This window comes from Maniola hyperantus, chromosome 8 (genome assembly GCF_902806685.2).
Source record: "Maniola hyperantus chromosome 8, iAphHyp1.2, whole genome shotgun sequence".
Lineage (NCBI taxonomy): Eukaryota > Metazoa > Arthropoda > Insecta > Lepidoptera > Nymphalidae > Maniola > Maniola hyperantus.
In genome coordinates, this window is record NC_048543.1 from 9,632,999 (window position 1) to 9,653,151 (window position 20,153).

Here is a 20,153-nt window from a genome sequence, read left to right on the forward strand (position 1 = left end):
AAACTAAATCTGGAACATACTAACTAAGCTAACTAAGCTCTCAATGAAAAGAGAAATAAGTTGCGTTTGTTTTTCTTTAAGTCTTTATTTAAGTTGCTTTGAGCAAAGTGAAAAGGTACTTCCAGTTTAAATGAAGTGATTGTTCTAATTATTTTACAATTAATTTTTTTAACCAGATTTCTTTGTAAAAACTATACCAATAACTATACAAATGAGGTTTCCTTTCTTTGAAATTGCTGTCACCTTCAAAAAGTATTTACCATAGAAGAAGGATGTACCAAAAAACGCAGTTTGAATTTCTTCAAAATTCAAAATCTGGGAATATGTGCCCTGAAACCGTAAAAATCTATAAATAAAAGAAAATTGTAATATATTATCACAGAATATTATAATAATATGTCGATGAACTTGTCAAAATATTAAATAATTTTAAATGCATATCAAAAGTTGCGTAACCGGTAGGAATCGAACCTGCATCTTCTGGGTTCGCGCCCGGTGCTTTGACCACTCGGCCACGGTCTCGCTTACTGCCAGTGACGAAATTGGTGATATGTATGTTAACTCAGTACTGAAACGACTGTTTAATGCAATCTAGTAGCGACACTTTGCAGTTATCAAAATATGGCTTTTTCTGACAAATAAAAAAAAAATCTACAAGCTGTCTACATCTATTTAGCAACCAAAGAACTTCCATGTACTACTACGTTTAGCAACATCATAGAGATAGTATTCATCCAAGGGGCACACGATTATTTTGTATGTAACTGACAGACGTCAAAAACGCAATCTCTCGCTGGCTCTATAATATTTGTAGACTGTAGTTGATGATTAGTTATATTATATACCTAATAGCAAGGTACTTACCTTATTTACAATACAGGTGGGTGCTTTTAAAACATTCTTTATCAAAGTAGCAAAAGCAAAATGCTTGCATGGATCATTTAACTTATAGGTCCAAAGCACATTACCGATTTTTTCGTCTTTTGATGAATATACCACAATTTTCACCTGTAATTGTTAAGTTAAATTAAAAAAGTACTTTAAAAAAATTGATTTCATCATGACAATTTAATAATTAATCATATAAATTACTTAGCTCAGGTATCAGTAACAAAAAATATAAACCTCCAAGTTATTTTATAAAAAAAATATAGCTGTTCGTGCTGATTCACTGACTGACTCACTCATTGCTCGCCTCTCTTGAACATTTTTGTATGAAAAAAATTTTTTTCACTGATGGTTTCGTATAGAGGACAAAAATTCATTCGGAGGAAAAATACGGAGAGAGCTGATGATTGAGGATTTCGGAGACGGGTGAAGAGCACGCTTAAGGTATTGAAGATAGGTAGGGGGTGCTCGAGCAAATGTCATCCAATTGGCAGTGAGCTGAAAAAAAATTCAAAATGGCGAAAAAAAGATGGCCGCCTTACAAATTTCGTCGGTGTCCATCTCGGAGAGTATAAAAGATGGAAGAGTGGTTTCTTAGCAAAAGATGATCAGGATCCGAAGGTCTACTCGATGAATACAAAAAAATTCAAGATGGCGGAATTTATTTTTCCATACAAAATAAATGGTCTATGGACGGGACGACCAAACTATAAAAAAAATCTTATACAAGACAAGGTCTGCGTTTTGTAAAAGCAACGCTGCATGCTCGCGGACCACTCTAGTGGTCCGCGCACCCACGCACCCTACTAGTTTTATAATAAAATGTATACTGACCTCATCTATATGAGTCGGAACGAGAAATGTTAAATTGAATTGACCGTAAAATTTAAATCCTTCAGAACGCAAACTAATTGTGTTTCTAGTCAAATTCTTGGACCTGGGTCCCAAGCAGAAATCAAATCTCGTATAGTTCAAATTATACGGTCCCTGCAACATAAAGATAAAGTATAAGTATTTTATAATATTCCCTATTAATACAATTGAAAAGGTTAAGAGAAATAATTATTTGACCTCTGATGCTGATACTCAAAACTGGAAATATTTATTATGAAGAAAGTAACCAACAGGGTTTTGGACCGTAAAATGATGTGATTTTTTTGTGTAGCGGTAGTTTATGGTATAGATAGTTCAATCCATGATGACACGCCCCACTATTTGTCCCAATCGGTTACAATGCTAATGTGCTATGTACCTACTGTTAGATTGTGAGTTCTATCGTAAGTCGTAATGCACCGATCAGCGATGTGGGCACTTGCACAAGAACATAAATTGGACAAAGATCACTCCCCGCACCTGTGGTTTCCTCGCTGTTGTGTTTCTTGTTTAATTAAACTCTTTATAATATTTAAGTATCTCGGTTGTTAAGAAAAATGTAATAAGAAAATTTAAAATAAACTACTTAAATATTATAAAGAGTTTAATTAAACAAGAAACACAACATGGCGCAGCCGAAAAAACAAGATTCATAATATTTTTTCCCGAAAACGATATAAAACTGAAAAGTGCTGAAAAGTTTTTAGGTACGTGCACGCGACAACATGGCTGACTTGGAAAATTTTGTAAGAATCCCAGAAAGACTACGAATAGACTATTCAGGTAACGTAGCTAACAATTGGAAGAAGTTTTATCGGGAATTTAAGATATACTTTACTGCATCAGGATACTCGAAAAAGTCTGATGAAATCAAAAAAGCAATATTGCTAAACGTAGCCGGCGAAGACGCCATTGAATTGGCCGAAACATTCAAATTACCGGAGAAATGTACATTTGATGATTTGATTCACGCCTTTAAAAACTATTTTGAACCTAAACGTAATGTTGTAGTAGAAAGGTACATTTTCAATTCTCGTAATCGGCAAACGGATGAAACGTTTGATCAATATCTTACTTTTACTACACTCGCACAAAAAATATAGTGGAGCGCGTCTTCGAGGATTGAACAAGATAGTATAGATATACCAGAAATCATTACTTATTAAAGAGTATAATTAATAAATAAAAATCATGATTTTTTAAATTATTCTCTTTAATAATGAATTCGGCTAATGAAATCGGCAAAAAAATCACATTTTATTACTACAGTCCAAGATCCTATTGTGGTAAAAAGGTAAACCCAGAGAAGAAACCTGTACTTACGTAATGATTGGGATCCTGGATACCTAGATCTATCATATTGTTAATAACTGTGGAAAATGAAACAAATAAAACTATGCTGCGAATGAAGGCGTACATGATTTACCTATAATGTCCAACCGATTAGTAAACTACATCATCATGAGGTATACCTACTTATTACTAAATATTACAGTTCCACTAATGGATTTTTAAACATTTTGAATGTTTATTGCTTTAGTTTGATCAAATCAGCACTCTGAAATCAGTATCTCATTTCTAGGGTTGACAGTTGATATAGGTAGTATTTTCGCTTTACCTGAAACCTAAATAATAAATATTTCAGTCCGCAGTAATCTAATATAATATTTTGTGCTAGATTCTTAATGGAGACCTACCTATCTACGCTATGGAGCAAAACTGCCTGCAAATCCCAAGTTTTTAGTGCTTTGAGCTATACGTTGATATGTCAGTCAGTCAGTCAGTCAGTTTCTCCTTTCAAGTACTAATATTATGGAGGTATTTGCATAGATTTGCTAGTGATGGAAGCGCTAGTAATACCAATTCTTTGGTAATACTACTTTATTGAGGGGAATAATGTGAACAGTGGGATACCAGAAAGTACAGTGCAGTACAGTAGAGATAGCAGATTTGGAGAGCATTGTCTCTGTCGTTGAGACCGACAAAACGTCATATAGGTATGAATGACAGAGACAACGCTTCACGGTCTACAAAGCCGAAATGTTATTCCAATGGCCGATGTACAACGTACATTACCTACTTTCTACCACGTACTGAATCTACTACTACTGAATACTTTATGAGTGAAGAGTGAGTTCTGACATGAACACGAATATTTTTAACTTGAACCAGTAAGTCTTGTAAGTGATTGATTGTGGGCATTGTAGGCTTTTATTGCAGGCTATTTTTGAAGATATACAGACATTTTTCGGAAAAAATTAACCAAACTTCGCCGTAAAAAATGTAAAAAAATTGACATTTAAGTCTTTCGAAATATCAAGGACGTAACGCGTAAAATTTAACTCCTCACGCGCCATTTTAATTTTTTGTGTCAAATTTCATGTCAAAAATACGATTTTAGTCCCTATTTCGTGCCTATTTCAAAGGTGAGCCGTACTTTTGACATGACGGTTAACCCATAGAGTTAAAGTGGCGCGTGAGGAGTCATTTTGTACGGACTATGCTACTCTCTAACGAGAGCAAAATATGGTACAAATAATAAAAACACTCAAGCTGAAATAATAATAAAGCAATACAGAAATAAGAGTGCCTAAACTAGTTAAAAATTAATAGGCGCAACTGCATCCAAAATCGAATATCTAAATTTCAACAAAACATAACACCAACATTAAACTAACTATAAAAAAATATTCAACAAAATGAAAACAAAGGTTTAGTATTATATCATCCTCGTATTTTGGACGAATCGTATCTATGTACCTACTTTATTAATAACACTTTCCGTTTAGTAAAGTTTGTAAAATAACTTAGCCTTAGGTATTTTTTACTTTACGGCCGCACATTCATCCGCGTGGACTACACAAATTTCAAACCCCTATTATATTCAACCCCTAAGGTACGCTTAGGGGTTGAATTTTCTAAAATCCTTTCGAGGTCGGATGTCTACGTCATATTAATAGCCATTTGCATTCCCAGTTCGACCCGTTCAGTAGTTTAATCTTTGCTTTGATAGATCAGTCAGATATTCCTTTTCTATATTTAAGATTAAACGACCAAAAGAAGAAAACGTGCCGTTTAGGGTAACACGCACGTATTAATAAAATATACATAATTATTATATTTATAGAATCGTTCAGAAGTATCGCTTATGATGGTACAGTCCACGTCAAAGTATAAAGAAGTGTACGTGCCACCACTAGATGTTCTTGCTGTCGAAATCCACGATTTAAGAGTGCCCGATGAAGATTCTAAGTTGTATGTCATAGAGGTCGCGTTTTTCGAGCAACTCATCATATCAACTGTAGTAACGTCAACAGGAGACAGAGAAGTAAAAGAAATGTGCAACAAAATAATAGCATCGGGACAGATGAATTACGTTCCATCAGATTATACGAAAATGTGCCTGTTTGCGGATAATCCTCTAATAAGTATGATTTTACTGAAATAGACGATATAATATCGACTTAGATGTTGACCAGAATGCACGGAAAAGGAATTCATTTACATAATTGCTTTTAAGTAGGTATTTAATTTTCTTCTTCTGGCCAAATTCCATCAATGCCTAACTAAGTATAAACTTAATATATTTATTCAATAAGTATCTATAAATTAGATAAATTAAGATAAATTCCAAAAATTGCTGATACAATATATCCTGACAAAATACTTATAGGCCCAACGTCAACTATTAGAATAATCACTAGAAATTATTTTGCAGTAAAAATTCATCCCTTACGAAACGAAGAGAAACCCGTAAATGCTCCGTATAATCCATCAAGTAAATCAAGCCCATCTACTAAATCGAGCTCTTTGGGAACTGCTAAACTAGACCCAGATACTTATTGTTGTGCAATCGATATTTTACCATTATTTACCGGTAAGCTCAATATTTTTTTAACAATCACAATCGGTTTTTAGTACCAACCTGAATAATTTATGAGAACATCTTGAAGATTATCATTCAAAGTTCAAATAACTACAAGTTCTACGTTTTTAATAAATAAGTAATAATTAGTCAAAAAATAAAACCAGTGCAGTAAACTGTAAAGTGATGGTGAAAGTAAAAATATTTTCTAACTAGTCTTGAGTTTACTATCCAATTAAACCCATAAGCCTGTAGTAAAAATGTATTCCTACATAATATACTTACTTCTACTTAGCCCTACATAATGCCTAAGGAGAGGCCACCTTTATTATTTACTAATTTTAGAAATAAACAAAATGTGTTGGAAGAAACGTCTAGAACCACTATTTGAACAGTCTGTCTTGTTAGTTAAAAGCTGGGAAAATCTTCCATTAGTCACAATAACTTTGAAAGCAACAAGGAATCCAGCAAACATCCATCACCATAAAATGTTTAAGAATGCAAACTATATGAAAATCACTCTTGTTGGAAGTTACAACATGATATTACCGTTCGAAGATAAATATGTTTATACTGCAGCGTCTAAGTTACCGCTTCATAATGAAATGGTAAGAGAAACTCTGCTTCATAAGTCACATCTTTCTATATATAAAAATGAATCGCTAAATGTGTTGCTGATCGCAAATCTCGAGAACAGCTGTACCGATTTCGCTAATTCTTTTTTTATAATAATCCTTGAAGTACGAGGATGGTTCTTACGGAGAGAAAAAATTAAAGTATTAAAAAAAAATCTAAATAAAATAAAAATAATCCCCCAGTTCCCGGCAGCTATTCCCTGCTATTCCCGATTACGGTAAGGTGGTGGGAAGCGGGTGGATGAGGAAGGCTGAGGACCGTGTTTGGTGGCGTGCTCTTGGAAAGGCCTATGTCCAGCAGTGGACGCATACCGGCTGATGGAATGGATTGGATTGGAAAAAAAATAAAAAAAACCTACTGTTAGGCGGTACGAAGTTCGCCGGGTCAGCTAGTTATTAGTAAAATTACACATTCCAAAGACTAAACTACAACTGATTGAAGTTATCATATAAAAATAGCAATAGTTTTAATAAAATATATTTGTTGTAGCATACTGGAATAATTTGTTTCAACGACGGCTACAGACAGCCAAAAAGATTCAATAGCATGTCGCTTTACCCGCATTGGGAAAACCTGAACTTACTTGAACAGAAATTGTGCACTAGAGGGGATGAAAAACTCGAAATTAGTATTGGAGAATTACAAAACGAAGAAAATATAGACGTAAATTACTACATACATGAAAAACCTGAACGATGTAAGTATAAGTAAATAACTATAAATATAGAAATGATAAATGTGAATCTTAGATAATTTATAGGTTCTCTACCTATTTTGTTTTCAGTTACAACTTTGTGGGCTTCTTTTCATCGCGTTATTATGCTAAAAGATACAGAAGAATTGTTAACAAAACATATACGGGAATACAAATGGCCGATAGAAGTTCACATTTATGGTGAAAATAAGGGCTATAGCTTTATGGGCTTCATAGACCTTTTCCGTCTTCTTTATCCTGGAGGTTTGACTTTGAATTAAGCCTTAATTATCTTGTTCTAAGAAAATAATATTAGTACCTAGTAATTTCAAGTATTCCTTTTCCTTACTCTCGTTCTATGTTGCTTTTATATTATTATTGACGATTGATACAATGACTGCGGTTCAACCGAGATATCTATGACAAATTATAGAGAGAATGCGCTTGCCAACCCGGGAACATAACTTAAAATGTTGCTGGCGCAGAAGGCCTGACTCAATTTCTCTAGAAGTTTTTGAATTTTTTGTAAATAAACGAATTTAGACTACGGCTAGCAATCTCAATGGTTAGTAACCAACTACGCAACCACAATTGAATGTGCAAACTGAGATGTACTTACTCTCAATATTTCAGTCTTATAGTCCGATGAGTTGGCCGATACTATCACAAAAAAGATCAGGTGCATTATCAATGGCTTTACGTGCTAAGGTGTATAACTCCTCCAACTGCCCAGCCAGGGCCTGCTACTGTAGGTACGTTTTCTGGAAGTCGAAGCCGGGATCTCACGATCCGTAGCCAAATATGCTAGTCACTACTCACTAGACCAACGAAGCACTTTCTATACCTACCTATCCATCTCAATTATTGTCCATACCTAGTTATATTATAAATGCGAACGTGTCTGGTTGTCTGTCTGCTAGCTTTTCACGGCCCATCAGAAATTTGGTACAATTATGTCACACAATATAGGACACATGGACAATGGACATAGGCTACTTTTTATTCCGGAAAATCAATGGATTTTAAAAACCTAAATCCACGTGAGCGAAGCCGCGGGCATCATCTACTAGTTTTTTATTAATTAATTTCAAGAGAAGAGAGTTCGGTTGGTGGTACCACTGCAATGGGTTGACGCACAGAGTATGATGACCAATTGTGGTTGCAAATTGCTTCTCAAGCCCAGTGACAAAGTGCCGTCCATCTTGTCAGCCGTTCAGAAATCTAGCAAGTTAGTATTTTTATTAAACAACCAATTTCAATATTATGAAATGCATGAGATCATTACACCCTTTCAAATGACCAAAGAATTTTTGAAATCGGTTCAGGTGGTTCAGGTGTGACGGAGAAATAGACAGAGAGTGATGTTGGCAAAGAAAAAAAAAGGCGTGGAAAGCTTTCGTTTTTTTTAGTCGCTTGAAAATGCCCGCGATTTCGGCCGCGTGGACTACACAATTTTTAAACCCCTATTTTGCCTTAGAGGTTGAATTTTCAAAAACCCTTTCTTAGCGGATGTCTACGTCATTCTTATCTGAATGATATTATACAAATGTGAAGTTGTGTCTGTTTGTTATCTTTTCACGTCTCAACCGCTCGACAGATTTTTATGGGCACTGAAATAGCTTGTATCCTCAGTACCTACGTATATAGGTACCTACTTAGGATATTTTTTATCTCAAAGATCTTTTTTATTATAAAGATTTCTTTAAAACCTAAACAAAGTCGCAGGCTAGTAAAGAGACAAAGAAATGTTAGGTATAAAGATTCATGAAAAACTTCATTTTTAAGGTCTACAACGGAATCAGTGCAGACAAACAATATTACAGAGATAACATATGTACCACGCTCTACGGGTAGCGACGATACCTGTTCTTTCGTAATCGTTGAAGTCTCCCTAGCGCATGCCATTAAGGAAGCCTGCATACCATCACATATAACTGAGCAAGTATAATATTAAAATATAAGAACATCCACATATTGTCTAAGCGTATCTGTCTCCGGGGGAGGTAGACACATATTTTCATTCGATATTATTTTACTGTTTTTATTTTTAAGGATAATGAACAAAATTATTTGAACAGCATAATAAATTTAGAATACTTAATTATAAGTATAACTAGCTTATTCCCTTGACTTCGTCTGTGTGGACTACAAAATTGTAAGCCCCTATTTTACCCCTTAGGGGGTGAATTTTCAAAAATCCTTTCTTAGCGGATGTCCACGTCATAATATCTATATTCTAAATAGCTTCTGCCCGCGGCTTCGCCCGCGTGGCCTACAGGAAACAAATGGCATTTTTTTTCAGAAACACATTATGACATCACGACACGCACTCTGAACAGCACCGAATAACACATATAACCTTCCAACCACCATTTCTCTCCTTCCAAATTTCAAGTCAATTATAATATCAATAATTAAAACTTTCCCATACAATCTTTCATCCCCTATTTTACCACCCTTATGGGCAAATTTTCGAAAAATCCTAAAACACGTATTTCTTCATTTGTAACCGAAAACCCAAATACCAATTTTCATGCAAAAACCTTGAAAAATGACCGACTTTCATACAAACTTCCATCCCCCATTTAACCCACTTAGGGGTGGAATTTCGAAAAATCCTTTCTTAGTGGATAAGTACCTACTCTGTACAAAGAATAGACCCTCCAAATTTCATGTCTTTAGGACCAACGGTTTAGGCTGTGCGTTGATTTCACATACAAACTTACATCCCCTATTTTACCACCCTTATGGGAAAATTTTCCAAAAATCCAGAAACACGTATTTCTTCATTTGTGACCGGAAACCCAAATACCAATTTTCATGCAAATAACTTGAAAAATGACCGACTTTCATACAAACTCCCATCCCCTATTTAACCCACTTAGGGGTGGAATTTCGAAAAATCCTTTCTTAGTGGATACCTACTCTTCACAAAGAATAGACCCTCCAAATTTCATGTCATTAGGACCAGCGGTTTACGCTGTGCGTTGATATCTATGTCAGTCAGTCAGTCAGGACTTTGAATTTTATATATATAGATTTCAGCCCAATCCGTCCAGTAGTTTGAGCTGTGCGTTGATAGATCAGTCAGTCAGTCAGTGGCTTTTCATTTTATACATATATTTAGATTATTATGCCAGGTGATTCCTATTTTATGACTTGAATGATACCTACGTCAATTTAAGGATAATATTAGATATATACATACTATCCTTAAATAATTGACGTAGGTATCACTCTATTAAAATCTATACATTTGTTTTGCACGATTCGTATTTCCCTAATACTCTCCTGTTTGGCTGTTTAGGAAATAATCTATTTTAGATGAGGTCGTCTAGAAAAAATATTATCTAGGTAATAAAACAACAATAATATAAATCACAATAATATCTCAACAGATCTGAAATGAACGAAATGCTAATCGAATTGGAAGCAATGCCGACTAAACGCGAGTGTACGGGACGTGGACAACTTGACCGCAACTGGCAAGCTACAGTACGAGTCGCGGCGAACGCGTTACGCCGTGTTCCATACTTTGGTAATGAATTTTATTTATTTAGTGCTAGCAATAGCAGAGAGTCATGTGGCCTAGTTGTGACAACGCTTATCAATCGATTGCAATACTTGATTAACGTTGATCTAAGTTGGTAACTGGATGGGTGACCGAATTTGGAGTTCGGAATTTGGCCTTTTCATCTCGTCTATATCTCGGAAAACATATTGAGCTGTCATCACTAACATTCTGTTAATAATTACTATAAAACTTAAGAGTCCAAATCTCGTTATTTTGTCAAGTTGTACAGTAGGGTTTGGGAACCCACCGCATTATTATCCCAAGGAAACTCTACTTCTAAACTAATGGTAAGTATGGTAAGGTATGGTAACTAAATGGTAACGCCAAACTGCTTGACAACCCGATTTTGATCGGTAGGATGGTAACTAACCACGGCCAAAGCTTCAAGCTTTCTGTCTTTAGATAATTAAAATGTGATGAATTTAATAAAACGGTGTTTAATGTTACAGGTTTGACAGATTTGTGTACAGTTAACCGTCAACTAAGTGAATCCCGCACCCGCATAGAATTGATCACGTCGTTCTGGCAGGACGCAGCCGTTTACATTAACAACAACTTTGTTATCAAGGATTTTCTACACTCCGATGGTACTTTTGAAGTAAGTGCACCTAAATGTAGCAACAAAGTCTTTCACTTTTTTTTTTTGTAAGTGTAAATATTTGTAAATTTGATCGTTTCTTTTTTTCCAATCTAATTATGACAAAGCAATATTAAGAAGTTATTAATTTAACAGTAATTTTTAATTTAAAAAAGTAGCTCTACACCTATTTTTTAGTTTCAACTTTCATCTAAAAGTAGGTACCTATCTAGATAATTAAGTTTCAGAGAGGAAAACTAAAAGAAAGTGTTACTGTGTTGTGTATGTGTGTGTGTGTGTGTGCGTGTGTGTGTGTGTGTGTGTGTGTGTGTGTGTGTGTGTGTGTGTGTGTGTGTGTGTGTGTGTGTGTGTGTGTGTGTGTGTGTGTGTGTGTGTTACTAGCAGCAGACACTGTACTTACCTACTTTTTTTATTTTTTTAAATACTTAAATAAGTCTAACCTACTCGAACATACCTACATATTTTGTCCTCGCTGAACATGTCGGAATTTTTATAATGTGGTATGAAAGCTAAGCATTTGCTCCTACAAAAATATAAAGCCTTTGATGTGGTTTAAAAGCGTTCATGATAAATGATAATACTTACTTACATTGAAAGATTTTAGTAATAAAGGCGTAAGTAGACGACGCGACTGTGCGATCTATTTTACAAAATCATTTCAAAAAATATTTCAAGCAAAAAATGGTAAGTAGATACTTACTTACTTCATATTTTGTTTGAAATAAGTACTATACTAGAATATAATTATTATATTACAGTAGTATAAGTATAGTGATGACGTCGGCCGCCTCTGGTCTCTAATCTCTACATCACTTCGTTCACCATTTTTTTTGAATTTAGGGACATTTATTTTTATATCTTTCATTATTTATTATTTTTGTATATATTTCATATCATATCCGAAGGAGATGCTAATGATAGCACACGCCTGTCTCATGCGCCTCGCGAACGAGGTGCTGCACGCGGCAACTGATAACAGACAAAGGCTCGACTCTACACTGAGAGCGGCGCGGCACGCCCGACACCTACAGGACTTGCCACATGCTATGGACCTTTATCTACAGGCATGTATAATCATCATCATTATCAACCGAATGACATACCGAGGTATAATGCGTACAAAATGAGTTAAATGACATGACAGTTGACACATAAAGTTAAAACAGCGCTTGAGAACTCATTTTGTGCGGACTATAGGTCTCTTTTACGGACTTCCACATGCCACGGTCTTGTGCCACCTGAATACAGCGCGCGGCTCCCTGCGACTCGCTTGATGTCGCCTGCCCACCTAGTGGCGGGTCTTCCAACACTGCGCGTCCCATTTGCCAGGTCGCCATTCTAGCACCTTGGGATTCCAACGTCTTTTGGTTTTCCGAACTATGTCCCCCGCCCATTGCCACTTCAGATTCGCAACCCGTTGAGCTATGTCAGTTACTCTGGTTTTCCTACGGACAGGTCTTTTTGGGGAGATTCTCGAAAAATGCTTTAGGTACCTTTAGTTAAGGTACCTACCTCATACTTGGTAGTTTCATTGTAAATTATGTTTACGTAACGATTAGCTTGAGAAATCAAAATTTTCTGTTGAAAAACTACCTACCTAGTTGGTGGCATCCAAACCTCGGGAGGCGAACAGCTGGCGTGAGCTCGCCACTTGTCTCAAAGATGTAGATAACGACTGGGCGAATGTGTGCATCAACAAAGCAATCATGCTGAATATCCGACACCCGTTAAGGTTATTATCTTAGTATTTCATTTTTCTCGCACTTATGAATTAATTATTGCAGATTTTATTATTAAATTCTATTAAATACTCTACTCGTGGCTTGTTGTACTTTATACCTATAGACTATAGTATCTATCAAGATGGCAATCGGGGAAGTAACGCCCAGCACAGCCCCCGCACTAACCACTACTAACCAGTTTCAGGCGAGCGCGGGTGACGTGCGGGTGTGCGGGGCGTCCCCCCGCCTCATACTCCGATCGTCGTAACTAAAAAAATTAAAACATGACTTTCCTGCGTTCCCTGTCAAAAACGATCCAAAAAGTTAAAAATTCACAGTTTTAAATGACGCCATACAGCCGCCATATTGAAAAAATCTATTTGTCACTCAGGATGATTCTAAAGATACCCCATATACATCTAATCTGTTCAAGCATGTAGAAGTAGTGGAATAAAGAAACTCACATAATACCTAGGTAGGTACATGAACCATGAAAATATTAGGTTAGGTTACTCCATTTTCGGGGCAGTCGTGAAAATATGCAATCGCGATCACTTGATAATTTTTCTTACGGAACGCGGTCTTCGTCAATAGCATGTCAATTTTCGATCACCAAATTTAGGCGACTCCGTTCAGAACACAACAAGATGTCATCTAAAATTTGTTGGAGTAGGTATCCTACATGTTTGGCTAGATAGGTATACTGTGGCTTATATGAGATATAATCTATCGTCTATAATAATTATAAATAATATTTTTTTCAGTTTACTCTCTAAAGGTGGAGCAGTATTTGACGTTGATCCGGATGCTGCCGAACCCTTCTTTACTGCCCTGATGGCATTTTACCCATTTTATATTTGCTTATGGGTGGCTGCCAACGCCTATTTCTTGCACAGAGAATTGTTTCACATGGCCCATAAAATCATTGAGCAAGTTAAAAAGTTGGTAAACTTTTCATAAGTTCAGTAACCTTTCTATTACTTATGTAAGCGAGGCTTGTATATAGATTAATTAGGTCTAAATAATGGTCCAGTAGTCAACGGTCATGACTTCGGTCTCCTATTCAGGGGTCCAGGTTTCGATCCTAGCCACACACCTCTAACTTTTCAAACTTTTATATAACTTAACGTCTACTCGGCAGAATTAGCCAGGATTAAGAAAGATATTCGTACAAAAAACCTAATGTCAAAACTATACAGGGTATAATTAGAATGCTAGCAAAAACTTAGCGCTATCATTTTACTACCTAAGCCTTATACTTTTAGTGACTGCCCGCAATGTACAGCGTGCAAAACTCGGTGTCAATGCCCCGCTTACGACGCAGCATTGACCCCGCGGCACCTAACACGTTCGTTGACATCTAGCGTCCATCAGATGTTTTATTTGCAATACATTGTGAACTTTTAAATATATACTCATATTATTTATCACACTTTTAAATACAAGTTAAAAAATACAAGTTTTTTAGGGTTCCGTACCTCAAAAGGAAAAACGGAACCCTTATAGGATCACTTTTTTGTCTGTCTGTCTGTCTGTCAAGAAACCTACTGGGTACTTCCCGTTGACCTAGAATCATGAAATTTGGCAGGAAGGTAGGTCTTATAGCAGACATTTGGGGAAAAATCTGAAAACCGAGAATTTGGGGTCAACATCCCACAAAAAAAAATTGTGGTCATGAATTAATAATTAATATTTTCAATTTATAAGTAAGATAACTATATCAAGTGGGGTATCATATGAAAGGTCTTCACCTGTGCATTCTAAAACAGATTTTTTTTTTTTAAATCGCATTTTTTGTGGTATCTTATCAGTAATCATCAGTACTATCACTTGTCTTCATTTTTGCTAGCGTTCAAATTAAACCCTGTATACTTAATTAGAACAGAAGCTGAAGGGTTATCACTAGAGATGGATTTCCCTCGTGTTTGGGAGCGCGAGCTCGGCGATTGGTGGGACCACACCCCTTTGCTGCCCGGCACTAGTCGTTACTACGAAGCTGCAGACCTTCTACTCAGGCTACGAGCCGTAACCGTAAGTTTAACTGATACTAACTGAAACTACTACTACTGCTACTGATTGATTCATGAGAATTAAAATTTATTTGAGATTTATAGCAAAATATGTAGATATATTATGTACAGTCTTCTGTACAAACATTCTGGCAAACAAATAAATTATTCTCTAAATGCAAAGTCTATCTGTCGGTTTCCTTTTCACGGCTCTACCACTGATTAGATCTTGAAGAAATCTGGCACGGAAATAGCTTGCATCGTTGAAACAGACATTGGATATTTTTTATCCCGCAAACCCAAGGAGTAGGCATCTAGCCTTGGAATTTTTAAAACTTTAATCTTACGATGCAAATGGGTTTCTGATTGGAATTCCTTTTTCACATGTGATTTCTGTAGTTAGTTACAGACTTAATTAAAAAAATATCTAAGTAGGTAGTGTCTACCAATATGTTTCAGCTCGCAGAGATATGCATAGCTCGGGCTTTTTCGGAAACTGGAGAAAGTGCGGTATACTATCACATGGTTGCCCTATGTTGCCGTATCAGAGGAAACATAGATGACGCGTTGTGCCATATTAAGCAAGGAATCGAGAAATATGGTGAAGTAAGCAGACGATTTTCAATTATAAGCTTTGCCGATTTACTTTGCCGATACAGAGATCTCAATAGGTATTTTTTTACTTCTAAGTACTGTATCTAATCGTCTTCATAATAACTCTGCAAATTATATCTCACCATTAAGCCTGCAGACTATTTTTTCCTCAAGAACTCAGCATATGCATCGTGCTAATGAGCCTAAGGCTCATTGGTATTCGGCTTAACAATTCGGTAACATAAGGTGGTCAGTTGATTAAACAAGATGCCAGGCTTATCAAACTTAGGCCGATACTTACCTACATTCCAAAATTTAAGGTGATTACCTTGTTTTTAATTTACACCAAGTTTTGATTTAGATTTTTCTCCTAGATTATGTATTTGAGAAGCTTGGAAGGAGAGTGCTACCACAAGCGAAAAGAATTGACTACTTCCATGGCGTCATTTGAAAAAATCGGCAGTTGTAGCAGCCCTTACATGTGCGTTTATTTTACATAAGAATACAGCAAAATGATAATGAAATGAGGTCGAATGGGCCGATCTAGATACTAAAACGTCTCTTAAACTTTGGTATAAGGTCTTCATTAAGTAGTAAGATTTTTAACTATACCTATTATACATAATCCAAAGCCTCTTTTCGACTTTTTGGTATACCTAATCACACCAATAGTACACATAATTAGGTAGGTTTCGTACTTAAATTCTTAATAAAAAGCCTATAAAAGATTTGCAAGAGCCACTCGCGGCGAATGCAATGCATTGTTAGTTCCTACGGTACTGAATATCCGAATAATAATTACAGCAGCTACTGCGGACGTCACCCACAGGTAGTGAAAAGAGTGCATTTGAATCTTTTACAAGTGATTTTGAATTGTCAAAAGTATTTAAAACGCGGCTTTTGCAGCACTGTGCTGAAATCCACGATCTCATTAATTATACTTACCTTTTTTTAATTTATTGACTATCGTTTGGCTGCAATCACACCTGGTGGCAACTGGCAAGTGATGATGTAGCCTAAGATATAACGCGCTTGCCTAGAAGATGCCTATTCGCTCTTGACTTGAAGTTTTGTTTGATTTTGCAGTTCCTTGCTGTCACTACCACGCCGTCATCATGTGCGAGTTCAGTCCATATTAATGGATCTCACCCGGCGCCACCCCAGTGCCTACGCGTGGATGGCGCTCGCGGATGATTGGTTGATGGTAACAACTATAATAGAGCCTCATAAGAAAGCTCATAGTGACCCAGCGGGCGATGGAGAGACCTATGCTTGGAATTTCTCTACGTCACCAAATCAGAAATGAGATGATCGGTAGGAGAACCAGAGTAACCGATATAGCTCTACGGGCTACGAAGCTGAAATGGCAATGGGCTCAGGGCCGTTGGAATACCTAGTTCAAAAAACCGCTAGACCCCAAACGGTCTCAAGGTGCTAAAATGGCAACCTCATACCGGAGAGCGCAGCATTTGAAGACTAGATTGGCAGACGACATCAAACAAGCGCAAGGAGCGTTTGTAGTTAAGACTGTGTATTTGCTTAAAAATATTTAACTTCTAAACTTTTTATTGGATGTAAATGCATTTTAGTGTTCCGTACCTAAAAAGGAAAAAAGGAACCCTTCTAGGATCACTTCGTTGTCTGTATGTAAGTCCGTCTGTCGTGTCTGTCAAGAAATTCTATAGGGTACTTCCCGTTGACCTAGAATCATGAAATTTGGCAGGTAGGTAGGTTTTATTTAACAAGTAAAGGAAAAACCGTAAATCGTGAAGTTCTAGTTCAAGAAAAAAAATTAAATGTGTTCATGAACAAATCAGTACCCATATTATAAATGCGAAAGTGTGTTTGTTTGTTCGTTTATTGGTTTGTCCTTCAATCACATCGCAACGGAGCAACGGATCGACGTGATTTTTGCTTGGATATACTTAGTTAAAGACCTGGAGAGTGACAAAGGCTACTTTTATCCCGGAAAATCAAAGTTCCCACGGGATTTTTAAAAAACAGCGTCGATGTCGCGGGCATTAGCTAGTTATTAATATTTTCAATTTTTAAAGTAAGATAACTATACCAAGTGGGGTAAAACAGATTTTTATTTATTTTTATGCATAATAGTTTTTGATTTATCGTGCAAAATGTTGAAAAAATACGACTGTAGTAGGTACGGAACTCTCGGTGCGTGAGTCTGACTCACACTTGGTCGGTTTTTTTTTACAATAATTTAACCATTCTAAATTTCATGTTACAATACATTATTTTGTAAAGTCTCTATAATATGTAAGTAGATATGTGGGAAGCCAGCTAGTCATAATTAAACAATAAAAAAATACATTTTTATTAGCAAAGTGCGATGGGCGAGGGTGGTGACGCCGATGCCACCGAGGAGCAACGTGCTGCAACGGCAAACGCGGCCATGTGTGCGCTCAACGCGCTCAGGTGCGACCGCAGAGCAGCGCGCGCGTGGTCGCTGCTGGCCATCCTCCTCAAGCCCAGCGCTCGGCGACAGTACTGCAGGGAAATGGCTGTTTTGGTAATTATCGACCATCCTCGCTCGAATGCAACCGTAGAGCTGTGGGCGCATGGTCTCCGCTGGCCATCCTCCTCGAGCCCAGCGCTCGGCGACAGTACTGCAGGGAAATGGCTGTTTTGGTAATTATCGACCATCCTCGCTCGAATGCAATCGTAGAGCTGTGGGCGCATGGTCTCTGCTGGCCATCCTCCTCGAGCCCAGCGCTCGGCGACAGTACTGCAGGGAAATGGCTGTTTTGGTAATTATCGACCATCCTCGCTCGAATGCAACCGTAGAGCTGTGGGCGCATGGTCTCTGCTGGCCATCCTCCTCGAGCCCAGCGCTCGGCGACAGTACTGCAGGGAAATGGCTGTTTTGGTAATTATCGACCATCCTCGCTCGAATGCAACCGTAGAGCTGTGGGCGCATGGTCTCTGCTGGCCATCCTCCTCGAGCTCAGCGCTCGGCGACAGTACTTCACTGCAGGGAAATGGCTGTTTTGGTAATTATCGACCATCCTCGCTCGAATGCAACCGTAGAGCTGTGGGCGCATGGTCTCTGCTGGCCATCCTCCTCGAGCTCAGCGCTCGGCGACAGTACTTCACTGCAGGGAAATGGCTGTTTTGGTAATTATCGACCATCCTCGCTCGAATGCAACCGTGGAGCTGTGGGCGCATGGTCTCTGCTGGCCATCCTCCTCGAGCTCAGCGCTCGGCGACAGTACTTCACTGCAGGGAAATGGCTGTTTTGGTAATTATCGACCATCCTCGCTCGAATGCAACCGTAGAGCTGTGGGCGCATGGTCTCTGCTGGCCATCCTCCTCGAGCTCAGCGCTCGGCGACAGTACTTCACTGCAGGGAAATGGCTGTTTTGGTAATTATCGACCATCCTCGCTCGAATGCAACCGTAGAGCTGTGGGCGCATGGTCTCTGCTGGCCATCTTCCTCGAGCTCAGCGCTCGGCGACAGTACTTCACTGCAGGGAAATGGCTGTTTTGGTAATTATCGACCATCCTCGCTCGAATGCGACCGTATAGCAGTGCTATTTTACTCACTTATCTATCATTCGGTAGGTATGTAAGTAGGTATACTTACATAGTAATTTTATTTGTAAAACTGTAATGATGTCATTACCTACCTAATGATAGCACGAATGAACCTGATTATTATTACTCAGTCTACAAAACTGACATAATACTTACCATAGAATACATATACATACATGGACGTAGTAATTATAACAGTAGATGCCTACTATTAATAGCAACGTTTTAGTAGTGGAGCTACATTTCTTTGGAAAAAATATAAACCAAGGTATTTTTTTAATGCTTATCATAATTGCAGAAACGACAGGTAGATGAACAAACGCTACAAACGTAATACTGCAAAAATTCCATTTATAAAGCCCAAGGTATAATAAGTAAATAAAGGTTTGGTAGGGAACTATGTACAGCTATAAATAGGTACTACCTACATAATATTTAAGGTATGTACAACATTTTCTATGTAGGTATAATGTGGTTTAGTTTAGTCAGTCGGAGATACCACTGTAGGTACCTACGTGTCAGTGTTTTTGGAATCAGATAAATATTTGATACCTAATAGCCATTTTTTCTGCGTTTCAGTGTGGCGAAAATAAATTACTATCGGAAAAATACTCCAAACATGCCATGGGTTCGCAACAATCTTTCTGTTTTCGACAAGGAAAAGCGCTACTGGAGTGTCGTTGCAAAATGTGTGATCATCTTTCGTTTTAGTGCTTTTTAGCCCTATGTACGTCCGTCTTTTTGTCTGTCAGCGGGCTGTATCTCATGAACCGTAGTAGCTAGAGAGGTAAAATTTTCAGAGTGTGTATTTCTATTGCCGCTTTAGCTCAAAATACAAAATAATAAGGTTATAGGAAACTAAAAATAATTAAAATTTCAACATGGCCGTTATTTTGAATTTTTCAATCGGTTGACAGACACACAGAAAGACTGTGGAGGCTTAGTAACTTGGTCATGAAACCTCAAAAAGAAATATTTATAACACTTGTTTCAATTAAGTATTCTAATTACAATAAACCGAAAAAAACTGATTTTTATTATTACTTACTTAGTTATTTTTTTTATACCATCAGAGGGCTCTTAAATGTTTACTGGTCTCACTGCACTGGTATTAGGGTCCCCCGTTCCAATATAATATTATGTATTTTC

The 20,153-nt window shown here is 37.3% G+C and overlaps 2 protein-coding genes across 2 annotated transcripts; one reads left to right on the forward strand and one right to left on the reverse strand.

Moving 5' to 3' along the window:
- Window positions 1-130: 130 nt before the first annotated feature.
- On the reverse strand, window positions 131-3,120 carry LOC117984556 (uncharacterized). The gene is made up of 4 exons (XM_069500241.1): window positions 3,085-3,120; window positions 1,723-1,875; window positions 865-1,008; window positions 131-330 (listed from the first exon to the last, which is right to left on the reverse strand). Exons 1-4 carry the CDS (start codon window positions 3,118-3,120, stop codon window positions 169-171), a joined length of 495 nt encoding a protein of 164 aa, XP_069356342.1. The 3' UTR covers window positions 131-168.
- Window positions 3,121-4,456: 1,336 nt separating this feature from the next.
- On the forward strand, window positions 4,457-20,128 carry LOC117984557 (uncharacterized). The gene is made up of 19 exons (XM_034971186.2): window positions 4,457-4,472; window positions 4,889-5,189; window positions 5,480-5,638; window positions 5,972-6,234; window positions 6,752-6,959; window positions 7,047-7,220; window positions 8,049-8,184; window positions 8,742-8,894; window positions 10,355-10,494; window positions 10,980-11,128; window positions 12,034-12,192; window positions 12,730-12,860; window positions 13,614-13,790; window positions 14,730-14,880; window positions 15,318-15,464; window positions 15,827-15,933; window positions 16,539-16,656; window positions 17,791-17,979; window positions 19,584-20,128. The coding sequence occupies exons 1-19, from the start codon at window positions 4,461-4,463 to the stop codon at window positions 19,713-19,715; spliced, it is 3,006 nt and encodes a 1,001-aa protein (XP_034827077.2). The 5' UTR covers window positions 4,457-4,460; the 3' UTR covers window positions 19,716-20,128.
- Window positions 20,129-20,153: the final 25 nt, after the last annotated feature.